Source organism: Rutilus rutilus (genome assembly GCF_951802725.1).
Source record: "Rutilus rutilus genome assembly, chromosome: 19".
NCBI lineage: Eukaryota > Metazoa > Chordata > Actinopteri > Cypriniformes > Leuciscidae > Rutilus > Rutilus rutilus.
In genome coordinates, this window is record NC_140232.1 from 31,327,060 (window position 1) to 31,344,101 (window position 17,042).

Consider the following 17,042-nt stretch of genomic DNA (forward strand, 5'->3'; position numbering starts at 1 on the left):
ACTGGATAGGATTCACAGTTACACTTTTACTAGTGGTCTGACAACAAAAACAACAACATTACAATATTACATTACTGGAATATAGAAAAGAAAAAGAAATAGGGGCACAAAGGTGAAAATACAACATTAGAAAGGCAAACACAGGAAAGACCCCTTAGACAGAACTTTGCTTTTGCATGCAGCACTATATACAGTATATGCTTGCCAACTGAAGGTTCATGACATGCAACTTATAGCTATTTCAGAGAACTAGTTTCTCATTGGTTGATCTACATTTTCGTCATTAGTGAAAGTCAAGATTCACCTGCCCTTCATGGCACATAAAGTCTAATAGAAATATGTAGAAAATATGCTTGACAGTTTATGACAACTATCAACCATTTTGCATTTAATGACTTATACGATGAACTAATGACTAGATGTTTTGAGGGGTAAGTAAGACTATTGCACAGAGAACTATTTAATATATTTTGAGCAACATGACATTAGCTACTGATAATGTAGGAAACCACAGACAATTAATCAATTGCATGAATGTACCAAAGCAATCGCAGCTTGTCCAAAAGAACGAGAAACTGCTTTTATGATGTGCACAAGTGACTAGATGATGTGGAGGCTGAACAAGTAGTTCATTTCTGATCTGAGAAATGCACCAAAGTGACTGAGAAAAACTGTATATATATATACTCTCATATTCTATATCTGATCTCTCTCAATGAGTTTAATCCTGAAAATAACCCTCAAACAATAAGCCAGTATATGGGTTTATACGGATCCAACACATGACAGCTTTGTTTAAATGGCCACATATGATAGCTTAGCTGCTGTAAGTAAATATTCATTTCTTGATATTAAATATGAATGGCACATTTTTTGAAGTGCATCAGGAGAGAAATGCACACATCACTCTGACAGGTTTATGGCGTTGGATGTGGCTCTGCATATGTTATCACACACACACTCACAATCTGTCTAATGCGGTTAAGTCAAGAGAAAGATTCTCTAGCATTCTATTAAACAGAAGCACTGTATGCTACGTCCATGTTATATGCTTTATTTACAGAACCCGGATCTAGTTAAAACACTACATGCACCTCCTTTCACTTGTTCATGGCACAAATGCCTCCTATTGTTTTGATGTCTCAGCTTAATATAACATATAGTCCCTGAACTCTGTCTCTAATGCATGGTTACACTACGCCTGTTTTAGTCCGCTGTCTACTTGGCCAGACATTTGTTCACATGGGGCCGCTATGAGCAAAATGATTTTTTTTAAAAGGCAAATGTTATTGGATGTCAGAGCAATAGGCTATTGTAGCTGTGCTCCTCTGACAACATATCTTCTTATTATAGAATTACTGTATGTAGCTGTAAAATTGATTGAATGAGGAATTGGGATTTGTTTGACTAAATATCAAACACCAGCATAAAATCACAATTTAACCTATTTGTTTTTAGTACATGCAAATGAATAATTAGTGTACGTTATTCCAAAGAAATAATCTTGTGTTTCATCAATATACGGGTGCATTAAAGTGACATTCATAAAGTTGTATGCTGTACTTGAATCGCTGTTTGTATCACCACAAAAGAGCAGCACAACATTGACAATAATCATAAAAGTTTCTTTAGCACCAAATCAGCATATTAGAATGATTTCTGAAGGATCACTGAAGACTGGAGTAATAAAGCTGTCATCACAGGAAGAAATGGCATTTTTAAAATATATCAAATTAGAAAAAAGGTTTTTTAAATTGTAATAAAATTTCATAATATTACTGTTTTTACAGTAGGCTATTTTGATTAAGTGAATATTTGGATTTAAAAATGAGGGGGAAAAGAGTCAAAATTCCAAATGATGGCAAGTGTATGAAATCATGTTTATTTGTAACTCAGTTCATTTATGTACAGCACAGTTGTGAACTATGACACGGGCGGAGTCAAATGTGAGCAGATGAGGGCGGGGTCACAGAGTCTCTGGAATCCTGGGATAACGGCCCGACTTCCAATGAGCAAATCAGCAGCGTTATTCAGACCTGAGACCCGTGTGAGAAGGTACAGAAGGGACAGACGACGGAGGCTTAGGCCGAGCTCTGTCTAGCGATAGTCGAATGGATGCTGTTGATTGGCTGGCTGGTGTGAGGAGCAGACCTCAGCCCTGCCTACCACGAGGGCCCTCATGCTTGCGTCGACAAGAGCCCAGGAGAGTCTCCAGAGCCAGCTTCACGAAGGCCTGGAAATTACTGTTTCTCTCCCTTTGGCTGTCCTGTGAGGGGAAGACACAAAGACAGATACCTTGACTGGAAACATAGCGAGTGTAATAAAATTGTCCCTGAGAGCAAGATAGAAATGCGCAATCTCCTCTCTCATTTGTGTCAAGATGTGGCATTTCTCACACACTGCTCAAATTTGTCAGACAAACATTTACTTATAAGCCATGAAAACCATTTTACGTTTCAATTCTGAACAATCATTTTATAGAAGTGTTTTGACATTTTTGCTTTGTTTCATGCACAGCTGAAATGTCTACTGCAGGCCTATTGTCAATATTTACCTCCTTGCTTTTTGGTGTCATCTCCTTTCTCATCAACTTTCTTCGGCTGCTCCTTAGGACTCTGAGGTTGCTACAGGAAGACAAGCAAATCGAAATTCAATCTCAAGAAAGCAATTAAAGATTAATTATGCATGTATGTGCAATGGGTCTGCTGTGGGCAATTCTTTTACCTTGGTAGCGGATTTCTTATCCCCCTTGTTACCTGTTAAAACATTCAGGACATTACTGTTTGTGTGCCTGGTTTAATTTACTACTGTGGTGTTTTGGAGTTTGTAAAAGTCTAAATGAAAGGTGTAAATATTTCATGACAGTTTTGCATGTTACAATCTTAATTAAAAATATATCTGAAAGCTTTTCTTCAATATCTACCTTTTGTTCCAGGCATTTTGGCTGCGCTCCAAGGTCTTTGCGTCCTTTTAGAATAAGCAGTGCTGAGCGCTGGCGCGGCCCTCATTTATGGCCCCGGCCACTGAATGACTCCACTTACGGGGCCCCTTCGGGAAACAGCGTCAGGAACAAGTAAAGAGCCCCGTCAGCTGTGCCTCAGCACTGTCCTGTCACGGGCCTCTGCTGAGCTCAGGTGGAATCATATCTTTTGTACAGTTAATCCTTTTATTTTGCAAATCGAAGGTTCGCTCCCGCAGCCTTTTCCTCATCCCGGATAGAATTCTTGATTTTGAAATGTTAATATCCAGTTTGAAATTTAGTGTTAAACTGCAGGTTAACAGTCTCTGAGCTCTGACTATGTTCTGCAGTTTTATCAGGACAATGTTGTATCTTCAGGTTTAATGAAGTATGGGACTAGAATTTTATTGACAACTATACACAAAGGCAAATGTTCAGACATATCCTACAAATAAAATAAATAAATAAAATAAAGGAAAAATATAAGATATTTATATGAAGAAAAATATTAAAATAAATGGAATTTATGTGGTTAATAATTTTATTATTTAGATTTAATGAAGTTGGAACTTAAAATTGTATTGATACCTATACAAAAAGCCAAATGTTCATATCCTAACCTGGCACTAAGAAAAGAAAAGAATATCAAAAAGTAAAATATTTATAATAATAAAAATAAATCGATTATCTTCTGATTCAGAAAATAATGGAATTTATGTGGTTAATAATAATACCCTGCTCTAAATTATTAGTCACAAATAAAATAAAGATTTAAAAAATATATATTTAGAAAAATATTTAGTTTATATATGAATATGGATATTTGGAGTTTGTGAGCCTTTCTCTTGAGACATCTGTCATGCAGTTGAACTTGAACACTTACTACTGACTGATTCTATATGCACTTAAAATAAATTTTTACTCTACATACATGTAAACATCAATTCTCGTTGCCAAGTCACTCGGCCTTATCTTTCAATCTTTAACAACATACAAATCATTTGACAGTCCTCATTACACGCGCTGCAGGGACGTCAATGATATGCAGATCAGCTGCTGTCAGGGCGGGTCGGTCACGTGATCACGCCAGTCCCTTCAGACAGAATGAACCGGTGAGAATCTCGCACGGTAGGTGTCCTTTAAGTATAAAATGATACATTGACATTAAGTTTCAATAAGATAAAGGCATTCAGAAATGTTATTCGCTAGATATTGTAGCTTCTGTGTGATTGACATGATTTTTTTTTTAATTATTATTATTATTCGTTGTGCAGCTGCTGTTGTTGTTAGCATCCCTGCTAACTGGGGCGAATGCGTCAAAACATTGATTTTAAAACAAACTGTTTGTTTGGGTTGTGTATAAATATGAATCATTTTGAAATTATATATTAATTATAAACATTGTGTTCACGTTAGTCATGTTTCGGTGTACTAGTGTGTTTGAGAAACAAGAATAGCATGCTAGTTGTAATTTGACGCTGGATGTATGTGTTTTTAGTGCTGTCAGAGTTAACGTATTAATGAAATACGTTTTTCACGTAATTCTTTTTTACGGTTGCATGCAATAAATTTCATTCTGCTTTCTAAAGACTGGTCAGAAATCATGTGCTATTATTTTGTATACATTTTTTTTTCTCATAAATAGTTGTATAAAAAAGATAGAATTAAAAGTCTGTGTGGAAAACTTAATCTCATGTAAGTTGTCAACTAAAAGTAAATATTTTCCAGATATTATTTAAACAATTTGTTGTAGTAATATGACAATGTAAAAAGCCAAATTTGTATTTTGGGAATAATTATATTTTCCACACAGAGTAACATTATAGATTTTTACACAGCTGCCTTTATGTTTACAAAACTGGGTGTCTCACAAGCAGATCATCTCCTTTGGGGTCTTTAGCTTCAAAAAGTTTGAAAATCATTGAGTTAGATGATTATTAAGTTGTGATTAGCATTTATTTGTGTTATTTTGTGTCTCTTGTCATTTTTTTAACAACAATTACAAATAGAAAATTTGAATCATATCTCAACTGAACGATACAAATAAGGCTCTGACATCTTCTTTAGTTATTTATTATTGATTTATATAACAGTGTATGTGTCTTTTCTGCAGACCTCGTGTTTCCTGCATCTCTCTGTGTTGAGGATCTCATGGCTGCAGTTTGGCAGCAGGTGCTGGCAGTGGACGCAAGGTGTGTGCAAGATTGTCATTGGAGTGAGACTCCATGCATACATGTGTGCATTTATTTTTAACGTGTGTAGGGACTAATCATGTCTTATATTATTCTCTATGCCTCTCTGCCTCTCCCTGTCTTATTCCTCAGGTACAATGCTTACCGCACACCTACGTTCCCCCAGTTCCGCACACAGTACATCCGCCGGCGCAGCCAGCTGCTCCGCGAGAATGCCAAGTGTGGCTTTGAGCCGGGGCTGCGCAGGCAGTATCTGCGTCTGCGCAGTCAGTTGCTCGCCCTGCGTTACGGGCCTCTGTCAGAGCAGAGCAGCTTCAGAGCCAGCAGTGTGCGCAGTTCCCGCACCACACTGGATCGCATGGAGGTTAGGTGCATTCAGAAACAGGGAAGAGGGTTCGAGAAATGTGGATTAGGAGTTCTGGGCTGAAATAAGCCCCACAAAAACACATTCAGAGGGCAAGATAGTATATATAAGACAGTCGTAGATATAAATAGCAATCCAGATCCAGGTCAATGTGTTGTGTGAGAGCTGCAGTGCATGTAGATTGCGAGCTCTTTTGTGCATGATGGGCTTTATGTTGCTGTAGTGCTAAACTCTAAAATCACCCTCCATTGCTGCCTGCTTTTCTCTTTTCTTGGTCTTTTTTATTCTCTTTTTCATCTTTTTTTCAGGACTTTGAGGAGGATCCCAGGGCTCAAGGTGCCAGAGGCCACCGGAGATCAGTAAGCCGTGGTTCATACCAGCTACAAGCCCAGATGAACAGGGCGGTGTATGATGAAAGGTAAGCCCCACTAACCTTAGCTACTTTGCTAATTATTTTCGTGTTTGCACTGTGTATAAATAAGTCTCTGGGAACATCTTATGTGCCAGGCCTCCAGGTAGCCTGGTGCCCACCTCGGTGGCAGAAGCCAGTCGGGCCATGGCAGGTGACACCACCCTCAGTGAGAACTACGCCTTTGCCGGCATGCACCACATCTTTGACCAGCATGTCGACTCAGCTGGTGAGTGAGATGTTAATGACACAACTAGGGTTGTGTCCAACCAAAATTTCTGTAGTCAATACCAGCACCATTTCACAATATTTGATTAGCGGTCAACCGATATAAATTTTTAGAGAACAGGGTGGCAGATTTCTGATATAAAGCCAATATATATGATATCACACTATTTAATTTAAGGATAGTAAATAACACTTGCTGCCTGCTAGATATTTATTTGCATAATATTTACTTAATTAGAAATAATTAGTAAATTAAGCAATATGAAAAAAATATTATAACGTAATTCAATTTCAATTATTTTAATTTAATTAAAAAAATTTTTAATTTAAAAAATAATTAAACTTTTTATATTTGATATAGCAACTTCTTGATTTTGTAATCCTATTATAGTATTTTTTATAATAAAATAAAACTTTCAAAATAAAAGTCACTCATCAACAACAACAAAAAAGTAAATCAGATGATGTTGATAAATAGGAAGTGCCATATATTGACCGATATATCAGTCGACCACTAGCCTTGATACCAATTTTGATACCACAGCTCATTAATAATTTTTCAAGAAAACACTGACGGACAAAGGACAACAAAATAAATGAAAAGCGGCAACTGGTTTTTTATTTGTTCTTGTTCAGATTGTTATTTGATTAATATTGTTTTTTTAATTCCTGCATTGTGTCTATTTCACCAATCTAGCATATATATCTATTTGCACCTTAGATATGACCAACTATATTTAGATGAGCACCTCGTCAAGGCCACCATTTTGACTAAGAAGCGCATTTGATCATTTTCCGGTGCTAGCCTTCTTCTGTGCATGCATGTAAATGTTTGAAAACAGCCATCAGTCCTTGGTCTGGACTGTTGTTTTTACCCTCTCATTTAACCTTTAATTATTTTATCTCCTCAGTTCCCCGATTGCAGTTTGCCAATGATGATAAACACCTCCTCGCCTGCTGCTCATTGGATGGAACATTGTCAATCATGACACTATCCCCACCTCCACCAACTGTAAAGGTGACACTGAAAGGTCATGCTGGGCCCGTGACTGACTTTGCCTGGTCGCTTAGCAATGACATCATTGTGTCCACGTCCAAAGATGGCACTCTGCGTATCTGGAACACAGAGGATGGCCGCTGTATCCGGGAGGTGGTCGACCCAGAGGGCAGTGAGCTGCTGTGCTGCACTTTTCAGCCCATGAACAACAACCTGACTGTGGTGAGCCCAAATGGCAACCATTATTGTTTCCGATATTCGCTACTGTTCAAAAGTTTTGGGTCGGTAGGATTTTAAATTTTTTTAAACTTTAAGGTTGCATTTATTTGATCGAAGAGTACAGTAAAAACTGTAATATTGTATAACTTCTTTCTGTTCTAATATATTTTAAAGTGTAATTTATTCCTGTGATGCAAAGCTGAAGTTTCAGCATCATTACTCCAGTCTGCAGTCACATGATCCTTCAGAAATCATTCTAATATGCTGATTTGCAGCTTAAAAAAACTAATTTTTATTATTATCAATGTTGAAAACAGTTGTGCTGCTTGATATTTTTGTGGAAACCATGAGACATTTTTTTTCCAGGATTCTTCGATGAGTAGAAAGCTCAAAAGAACGGCATTTATTTGAAATAGAAATCTTTTGTAACAATGTAAAAGTCTTTTCTAACACTTTCGATCGATTTAATGCATCCTTGCTGAATATTAATTTCTTTAAAAAAAAGAAAAATCTTGCTGACTCCCAACTATTGAACAGGAGTGTAATTACAGATGTTTTTTTTCTAGTGACCATACATCTTGTAATACTGCAGAACTGCAATATTATGTTTATCTAAAAGACTATAGAGGAAAGGCATTTCACATTTTTACCTGTTCCCAAGAAACAAATATTAAGAATTCCACCCCCTAGAATGGGATAATTTTGGGGGAAATGGAATTGTTTATGCTGATGAAATACTGTGGTAATAAATACCATCGGCCCTTTCAGTAATCCTATTAGGGTGTGATATGTATGTACCACCAGCCAAAAAAGGGTACTTTGTGTGCAATAGTGGGTAATTGTACTAAATATAAAGAGACCAAATGTAGTTTAATTCAGCTAGTGTGATTAAATGTATTGAGTTCAACAAGGCATAAATGTGTTGGGTGAGTTGGGCGACCTATAAAACATCTCTGCAATGTGGCATGCTTAAAGAAACTCGGTTATATTAAAATTTGATTATATCTTTCATGCTCTCTTCACTTCTGTAGTTATTTTGTCTTAATGTGAATGCTCCAAACAAACTCAGACTCACGTGTTTCAATTATAACACAAAGCTTTCCATATTCACTTCAATTTTCAACAATATGTAATTTCCCTTTTATTTGTGTCTACATATGTTACTATACAAAGCTAGTGCAACACTACAACATTTTAGTAAATTGTAAAAATATGAATGATAATGTGTTTTCTGAAGTCGTTATGATATATAAAATGTGTCTTTTGTTATCTGTGCCCAGGTTGGCAACAGCAAACATCACCTGCAGGTGGTGAACATCTCCACTGGGAAGAAAGTGAAAGGAGGCTCCAGCAAACTGACGGGTCGAGTGCTTTCTCTCTCGTTCGATGCACCAGGGAGAATCCTGTGGGCTGGCGATGACAGGGGAAGCATTTTCTCCTTCCTCTTTGACATGGCCACAGGTACAAAGATGTTGCATGTCAGGCCCAGATTGTGATTTTGGGGGAAAATCTGGAAACCATAGTAATGTAGATGAGAGTAGAGTTGATATATTGGTGTTTAAGTAAAGTCAAGGTTCTTCTTCCACAGGAAAACTGACCAAAGCTAAGAGACTGGTGGTGAATGAGGGCAGCTCTATTTCCAGTATCTCAGCCCGCTCATGGATCAGTCGAGAGGCTCGGGATCCGTCGCTGCTCGTCAACGCCTGTGTAAACAAACTGCTGCTCTACAGGTTAGAATGCACTTAACGGCAATCCATATTGTCACTTTCTTTTGGCTAAGCTGATTATTGATCAGTGTGGAACTGGTATTGACAGGGTCGTGGATAATGAGGGGACTCTACAGCTGAAGAGGAGTTTCCCCATCCAACAAGGATCCCAACCGCTGCACAGCATCTTCTGTCCTCTCATGTCCTTCAGACAGGGAGCCTGTGTTGGTAAGACCCGAATCATCATCTCATCTGTGACCGTTTACATTCAGCAACTGAAAATAGGGTCACTGTAATTTCTGTTTTTTAACACTAGTGTCTGCTTAAACACTAGTCATTAAAGGCAAGAAATAGCAATAAAAATAGTTTAATATATTTAAAAACGGACTATTTTAACCAATATTTGTGTGCTATATAGTATATACCATTCAAAATTTGGGGTCGGTAAGATTTTTAAAATAAGTCTCTTATGCTCTCCAAGGCTGTATTTATTTGATAAAAATACTGTAAAAACTATGTAAAATTATTTCAATTTAAAATAACTATGTTAATATATTTTAAAATGAATACATTTTCTGCGTACATCATTACTTCAGCGTCACGTGATCCTTCAGAAATCATTCTAATATGCTGATTTGCTGCTCAGGAAACATTTCTTATTATTATCGATGATGGAAACAGTTGTGCTGCTTAATATTCTTGTGAAACTGGCATATATTTTCAGCATTCTTTGATTAATAGAAAGTACAGAAAAACAACATTATAAATGTCACTTTTTTTGAGCAATTTAATGCATCCTTGTTGAAAAAAGTGTTCATTTCTTTCCAATTTTTTTTTATTTTGAATGGTTATGTATATGTGATTTTATATGTTATTAGGTTAGCAACATGCTAATTTCAAACTATTGAAATTGATCAATCATATATACTTTCTCTCATGTAGTCACTGGCAGCGAGGATGCATGCGTCTACTTTTTCGACGTCGAGCGCAACACTAAGGCCATTGTTAACAAGCTGCAGGGTCACAGCGTGCCCGTCCTGGACGTGAGCTTCAACTGCGACGAAAGCCTGCTAGCCTCCTCTGACGCCACCGGAATGGTGATCATCTGGAGACGGGAGCAGAAGTAATCACAGCGACTCCAAGCTTTCGCTACCTTGGCTACAGCATCTTTCATGCAGGCTGGCTTGAATCACGTGCAATGAAACTCCTACTGTAAATGTGTGGTGACTGTGATGTTTTGAATGAGTCTGAGCTAACTCATGTGGACCATGAAAGAAACTTGTATTCTCTTATCTTTGTTTTAGGGCTGATATTTCTATTGTTGTTGTTTCGGGATGTGATGCTTGATTGTGACTATGTGCACTTCATCAGTGCTTTGCAGTCATAAATGTGTAACTTAAGAGAGGAGATGTTAATATAATAATTTGTTCACCTTTGTGCATTGTGTGTCTTTGTGAGTAAGTGTGAGAGAATGAGAACGCTTGAGACAATGTGTCACTGAAGTTGTGTTCGCTTGCACAATAACACTACTGTATTTATGCCTTGTTGAACTCAATAAACTTACTCACACTAAGCACTAAGTTACATTTGGTCTCTCTGTGTTTTCCTTGGATTTATTCACGTTTTTTATTTAATGGCAAGATTGGCAACCTTAAATCAAAGTAGCTTTTAGGTGTTGGCATAAATTAAGTTTAGTTCAAATCCTTTTTTGAACTAAATGATTTGTTGTTTTGAGCACTATTGTACATATTACCAGTTAAGAGAGATGGAGACTTGATTTTAGATTTGTGACTTATGATATTTTAAGCATTTGGTTGTGGTTTCAGTGCAAATTTAGCCTATATTTTCAAGTTTTAAATATGAATAGATCTCCTCAAGGTAGTAATTTTACATGTATTTCTTTAGTATTGATATTACTCTGTGCTAATGCCGGTGACAATATTTCTTCAATATATTTAAAGTATTTTCTAGCATCATAAATAAATTGGTGCCTATAAAATGTATTTATTTCTAAATATTTTTTTTTAGTAGAATATTTGGTGACTTCAGACTCACACTTGTGCCTCGGATAAACCTCGTTGCCATTTTTAAATGTTAAGGCTTTTATTTTGAAATTAACATGTTTTAAATATACATAGCACACTTTTTTCATGTGCTTTTATTTTGAAAGGGAGCAATTCTCTCACGGCAGCTACACTGTAACATGTGGGAGGAACTACTTCCGGTTCTACAGTGGGTAAGCTTAAAGAGAAAACAAACAAATATATGAATGAAACGCAAATGGTATAAATATATATTGTTAAAAAAAAAAATACATTTTAGGAGCCTTGAACATTGATTACTTACTGTATAGTAAGAGGTAGACCGCTAGCAGGCAAGTAAAGAACCCACTACATAAAACACCTCACAAAAATGAATAAATCTGGTTTATAGGTTTATTTTCTATTAATTCAGACTCTGTTATTATAAAGACATTTTACAAAGAGTTAAAATAGTTTATATTTTCATGCATGTGAATCATCGAGCTGGCCGTTCTTTTAGAGGTGTGGTCCATCTGATAAAACGAGTCCCTTCTCTTTCATGGATATGCATTATTTAAAAAATTGAAAAGGATTTAATGGTTGCTTCTTATGTAATCATAGTCTTAATATATATTTATATGCCCCAATTGTTGCATAACTATTTCATAAAAATTGTTTATTTGTCGCAAACAAATACTGATATGTGACTCAGTCTCCAAGCAAGATCTTTAGTGCATTATATAATGTGTGCATTATGTTTTACTGACTTGATTTATATATTTTTTGGAATATTGCATGAGTTTGTACTGTTTTAAAGCGTGAAGAGACCGTGGGACAGAGGGAACAGAATATGCCTTTCCTCCACGGGTTCAGGAGGATCGTGTACGAGTACCAGCCGCTGGTGGATGCTGTGATGAGTGTCCTGGGAACAGAAGGAGGAGAAACCCAGCGCAGGTCAGCATCTCAACTGCACTTTAAAGACACTGCAGTGAGCTGACGATGACAGAATTGTATGCACTGCATTTTGACATGCTGTATTTCACAGACAAGAAGATGAAGAAAGCATCTCAAGGACTCTTGTGGAGCTTCTGGATAGAGAGTCCCAGTCTCCCGTCTTTATGCAGGGAATCAGCTACTCCCTGTTTCGAGTGGCTGATCTCGGGTTGGTCGGCGCAGCAAAGGTGCTCTTGCGTTACGGAGCGGATCTCAACTTTGAAGGTGCGGAGATGCTAAAGACGAATACATCCTGATTTTGTGATTCTGATAAACCTCATTATCATCTCAAAACTTTTTGTTATGGTTCCAGACCCTGTATCGTACTACAACCCCTTACACATTGCAGTGTTGAGGAACAAGCCAGACATGGTGCAGATGTTGATATCTCACGGAGCTGAAATCAACAAGAGGGACAGGGTGAGAACACGTGTCTTATCCCTAAAACTGGCAATGTGATCTGGGTGTAACATAGTTTTTGTCATCTTTTTTGGGGTGTAAGAATGATTTTTTCATCAAATCCTTTTATCATTTATCACAGCCTGGTCTGTCTTGAGTATGCTGGTCACATGATTTGTTTAAAACATTTTGTGATTAATTAGTCAGCCTGACCTAAATCCAACATGGCTGCCAGTGGTGCAGGACATTCAGATTTTAAAATAAGTAAATATATATAAAACGTACTTTTCTTTTGAAAAAAATAATACTAACACTGCTAACATTAATTATGAACATTGTCTTAAGGTGCTGAAAAAGAACATTTATAAAAATGTTGTTCATGTTGTTATTTAGCACGTTTTGAAATATATGTTACACCTGAGTCACATTGCCACTTTTGGGTATAAAAAAGGGCTTAACATTTTTGTAACAATCTTTGTATTCTGAGGTATTTTTTTGTAACAAATTATAAAATTTACAGGTTAAACTGATACAGCCTGTCTGTCTTGAGTATGCTGGTCACATGATTTGCTTCAAGTTATCTGTGATCAGTTAGTCAGCCTAAATCCAATTTTTTTTAACCATTTTACCAATTTATTTCTACCATTTTTATGGTAACGCAAGGTCCGATTTCAAAACAGTTTTCACAGGCTGAATCTTGAGTTTGTAAGCTTTCCAATGATATATAATATGTCAATTTTATATGAGTTGAAGTATAGGATATAATTGTTTTAAACATGCAATGGCAGTTACAGTTATAGATTTGGTCCTTTTTTTTATACCCTAAACAGGCAATGTGATCTGGGAGTCACAACTCCTAAAATCCAAAATACATCAAATTTTTCAATGAATATGATTTACTTAAAGGAGCCGTATGTAAGATTGTGGCCAAAACTGGTACTGCAATCACTTTCAAATTACTGTAGAGCGGTGTATCCCCTCCCCCTCCCCCCTGACTCGAGGTTGCCAGATAGGCTGCAGGATCCAGCACGAACGTTTGTAGCTGCAGCTGTGGTAACTAGAGCTGAGCTGGCAACCCGGATGCCGAAACACTACTGACTTCGTGATTGGAAGATAGGTGGAGGGTGGCGCTTCAGGCCAAAACACAACATGACAACATCAACATCAGTTGAGGGCTGCAACTTCACTTTTTAAATGACAATATCCTGGCCGGACTACTGTTGTCAGTGATATAAGTATTTGAAATGAACATGATTTCTTAATGTCTAGTGACATATCAGGGCCATTTTATGATTAATTGAAATACATTTCTTACATACAGCTCCTTTAAGTCCAGATGATATAAAAAATGACATGAAATTATTTGTTGCTTATCATTTTCTACTCTTGCCTGTTTAAGGGTTTTAAAGTAGCATTTACTGTCACAGTGTTACAAGTTCTCCCCGTCAAGGGTTGGGAGAGCATAACAGGATTAAATTAAATCAAAACTTAAATGTGGAGGGTTCCCTTCAGTCCCCTGCCAAAACTTGATACAAGCGTAAAGATTTATTGTGTAGAAGTGTTCAATCTTCAGAAGGTCACCAAAACAACAAACAAAAGAGGAAACTTACTATTGGAAGGAGAACTAAATGACCTACACAGATAAAAGAAAAGAAATAAACAACATAAGCTTCCCTCCACTCCCCGACTAACCAAAAACAGGGATTAATGCATTACAAAAGAAAAAGGTAACTCAATCTCCCTACTGCTTTCCATAAGAGGTAAAACATTTTTTAAAAAATATAAATACAATACCTTTTAATACCGAAACAAAGTTAGAAAGCAAAATGCAGAAGAAAAAATCACTATCTGATAACAAAGCTATAATGTTGTTTTGACACCCAAGCACACACAAAAGATGAACTGCAATACACCAATTTCACAACAGGACAAACAATTTCACACTCGGTTACTACAACACACAAGTCTGGTGCAGGGGAGAAGTGAACCTCTCCAAGCAGTGTTCAGTCTGCTCTCTTATAGCGTAGCTGTGTAACACTCCTTACGAGTATCAGGTGTGGCTAATTAACTGCAAGGGAAGCAGAGTGAGGGAGAGACAGAACAGAGCACATAACAACAACAACAATATTTAACAAAGTAAAATACATATCATAAACACTTCTTACATAATACGTCCCCAGGACGTAACAATAGTCATGCAATAATACTTTTTGTGGCACTTTTTCATCTCTGCAATAGATTCATGAAAGCAGCCCTCTCGACCTGGCCAGCGAGGAGGCGGATAAGCTGCCGTGTCTGCGTGTGCTTCTGGACTTGGGTGCTGATGTGAATGCGAAAGACAAGAATGGTATTTTATTTAACTCATCTAACAATGTAGAATGTTTGTGGTTTCTTGATATATTTCATTTGATTCTAACTCTCTGTTTATTGTGTTGCACATGCTTGCGCTTTTGCAGGAAAAACTGCACTGCTTCATGCTCTGGCCAGCAGTGATGGACTCACAGTCAATAATGTGGACAATATAGAGCTGCTTCTACAAAGAGGTGCTTCACTGGACATTAAAACAGCAGTTCTGGCATTAGGCAACAGATTTATTCAGAAATCTCAAATCTTGACTTAAACTGAAAGATTTGATATAGTTGTTATTGTAATGTTGAAAGTGTAATATTGGGAAATATTATTACAATTTAAAATAACTGTTTATTATTTGAATATAATATAATATATAATATAGGTCATTAACACCTCAAAATAAATTATATATATAAATTTATTTTGTGGTGTAATATGACCTATATACTACCTATATGTAGTATAATTGATTTGCCTGTATGTATATATTTTTTAATGTTTTCTTTTTTTTTTTTTTAAATAGACTTTTTTTTGCTTTACATTTTTTTTTACAGCAATCTAAAAGTAAAAAATATCAAACCACTTATTCTTATTTCTTATTGTGTTTCTAAACACAAATCTGTCCTGTGCAGGTGCAGATGTGGACGCCACCACACATGATGGCGAGACCCCCATGTCCTCTCTGATCTTCCTGGTGAAGGAGGCTCTGGACAGCAGCGTGGAGGATGCGAAGGAGATCGGGCGTTTTTGTACCCGCGCGGCACATCTTCTGATCAGCCACGGTGCCGATCCCAGCTGCTGCTTGAACGCTGCCGACGGGGAAGAGTGGGAACATTCTCTAACCTACACGATTCTGGAGAACTTCGACTTGCTATTTCCCCTGACCGCCCTTCTACTCCAGCACGGCGCTTCCTTCGTCTGCTCTCACCACAGCGCCTCCTTCTGGACGGGTCAACAACTGATATTCACGCGTCTCGCTGAAGCTCTCCGTGAGCCTTTAGATGCCGCCGAGCTGGCTGATGTTTTAGCCAAAGCTGAAGTGCTGTTGGATCTGGCCAGGATCTGCTCTCCTGTCATTCCTCCTCTCTTCCCGCGCTCACAACTGCCCGTTCTAGACCAGGTTTCTACCCATCAGCCCCTGCTGGAGCTCTACAGCAAACTGGAGGACCAAGAGAGCCGGCCGCTGCCACTGAGATGCCTTTGCCGGAGACTGATCCGCCGCTGTCTGCAGCCGTGGCCCTTTGAGGAGAAGGTGAAAGCCCTGCCACTGCCAGACAGACTGAAGGACCTGCTGCTCCCAGAGAACTGCTGGACCAACAGACCCGGCTGGGACAGGTTCAAACCTCGACGTTCTCCACGCTGAGAGGCGGATCCTCACGAACTGTGTGTGTGGTTGTAAATATGGAGCCCTTAATGACCTCTGCATTCAGTATCATTTGAATCAGCATGCAGAAAGATCATTTGTCTGTTGATCCGAGAGTGGGAAACTAACAAAAATATGTATAATATAAGTCTTATAATTGTCATTCAAATAAGTGTTCTCTGTGCCAAAATGCAGTAACCTCACTGTATTACATATTACCAGGTAATTTTATGTTTGTTTTGTAGTTTCTTTCAGTATGAAAAGGGATAATTGTTTACAGTTGAATCTTTAATATTATGCAGCATCACTGCGTTATGTGCTTTGTACTTATGTGTGTCTATTTTTTAAGATGATTTGTAAGTGATTCGGAGTTGCTGATTGGAATCAGTCTCCATTTTTTTTTTTTTTTGTATTATCATTTATATGATATACTTAATGTGCCTTAACAAGATCAACTTTGTAGCTGGAGAATTGAAGAAATGTTTGGCTCTATTGCATTGTACTGTGTGTGTGTGCGCGTGTGTTTGTAATATAGTTTGAAGCTGTTTTGACTTCTTGTACATCATTAAAATATGAGGCTATGGGGTGGTTTCCCGAACAGAGATTAAGCCTAATCCTAGACTAAAATTGCCCTTTAAACCAGATTAACAGAAATCTGCTTTCTCGGTCAAGGCTTTAAATAGTCCTAGATTTAGTTTAGTCCAGAGTTTAATAAGCTAATTTCCTGGAGGAAGACTAGAGTTACTCCAGGACTAATTCGAGGCTTAAATTAAACCTACCAGGAGGCAGGTTTAACTTCAGATTAACATTGTGTTTCAAAGTGGACATGTGCATTACTTG

The 17,042-nt window shown here is 37.5% G+C and overlaps 2 protein-coding genes and 1 long non-coding RNA gene across 4 annotated transcripts; 2 read left to right on the plus strand and 1 right to left on the minus strand.

The window, feature by feature from the left end:
• Positions 1-1,861: 1,861 nt before the first annotated feature.
• On the minus strand, positions 1,862-3,013 carry LOC311277910. Its single transcript, XR_014625348.1, has 4 exons — positions 2,924-3,013; positions 2,725-2,756; positions 2,555-2,624; positions 1,862-2,266 (listed from the first exon to the last, which is right to left on the minus strand). It is a non-coding gene; the product is annotated as an uncharacterized lncRNA (long non-coding RNA).
• A 974-nt stretch (positions 3,014-3,987) lies between these two features.
• Positions 3,988-10,655, plus strand: wdr13 (WD repeat domain 13). Its single transcript, XM_084389691.1, has 10 exons — positions 3,988-4,087; positions 5,073-5,151; positions 5,284-5,515; positions 5,824-5,933; positions 6,023-6,153; positions 7,064-7,371; positions 8,649-8,829; positions 8,957-9,098; positions 9,184-9,302; positions 10,017-10,655. The coding sequence occupies exons 1-10, from the start codon at positions 3,997-3,999 to the stop codon at positions 10,199-10,201; spliced, it is 1,578 nt and encodes a 525-aa protein (XP_084245817.1). The 5' UTR covers positions 3,988-3,996; the 3' UTR covers positions 10,202-10,655.
• Positions 10,656-11,255: 600 nt separating this feature from the next.
• Positions 11,256-16,805, plus strand: asb6 (ankyrin repeat and SOCS box containing 6). 2 transcript variants are annotated; one of them, XM_084390501.1, is made up of 7 exons: positions 11,256-11,310; positions 11,913-12,049; positions 12,141-12,313; positions 12,402-12,508; positions 14,726-14,834; positions 14,944-15,030; positions 15,472-16,805. In XM_084390501.1, the coding sequence occupies exons 1-7, from the start codon at positions 11,278-11,280 to the stop codon at positions 16,200-16,202; spliced, it is 1,377 nt and encodes a 458-aa protein (XP_084246627.1). In that variant the 5' UTR covers positions 11,256-11,277; the 3' UTR covers positions 16,203-16,805. The 2 variants fall into 2 exon arrangements, with proteins under 2 accessions (XP_084246627.1, XP_084246628.1); XM_084390502.1 differs by having other exon boundaries at positions 11,301-11,448.
• The last annotated feature ends 237 nt before the right edge of the window (positions 16,806-17,042 follow it).

Excerpts from the sequence above, each read along its gene's own strand:
- wdr13 (XM_084389691.1), top strand. The coding sequence starts at position 3,997 with ATGATATGCAGATCAGCTGCTGTCAGGGCGGGTCGGTCACGTGATCAC. Across the intron at positions 4,088-5,072 it reads ACCGGTGAGAATCTCGCACG|ACCTCGTGTTTCCTGCATCT; the intron begins GTAGGTGTCCTT and ends TCTTTTCTGCAG. Across the intron at positions 5,934-6,022 it reads AGGGCGGTGTATGATGAAAG|GCCTCCAGGTAGCCTGGTGC; the intron begins GTAAGCCCCACT and ends CTTATGTGCCAG.
- asb6 (XM_084390501.1), top strand. The coding sequence starts at position 11,278 with ATGTGGGAGGAACTACTTCCGGTTCTACAGTGG. Across the intron at positions 11,311-11,912 it reads TACTTCCGGTTCTACAGTGG|CGTGAAGAGACCGTGGGACA; the intron begins GTAAGCTTAAAG and ends ACTGTTTTAAAG. Across the intron at positions 12,050-12,140 it reads GGAGGAGAAACCCAGCGCAG|ACAAGAAGATGAAGAAAGCA; the intron begins GTCAGCATCTCA and ends TGTATTTCACAG.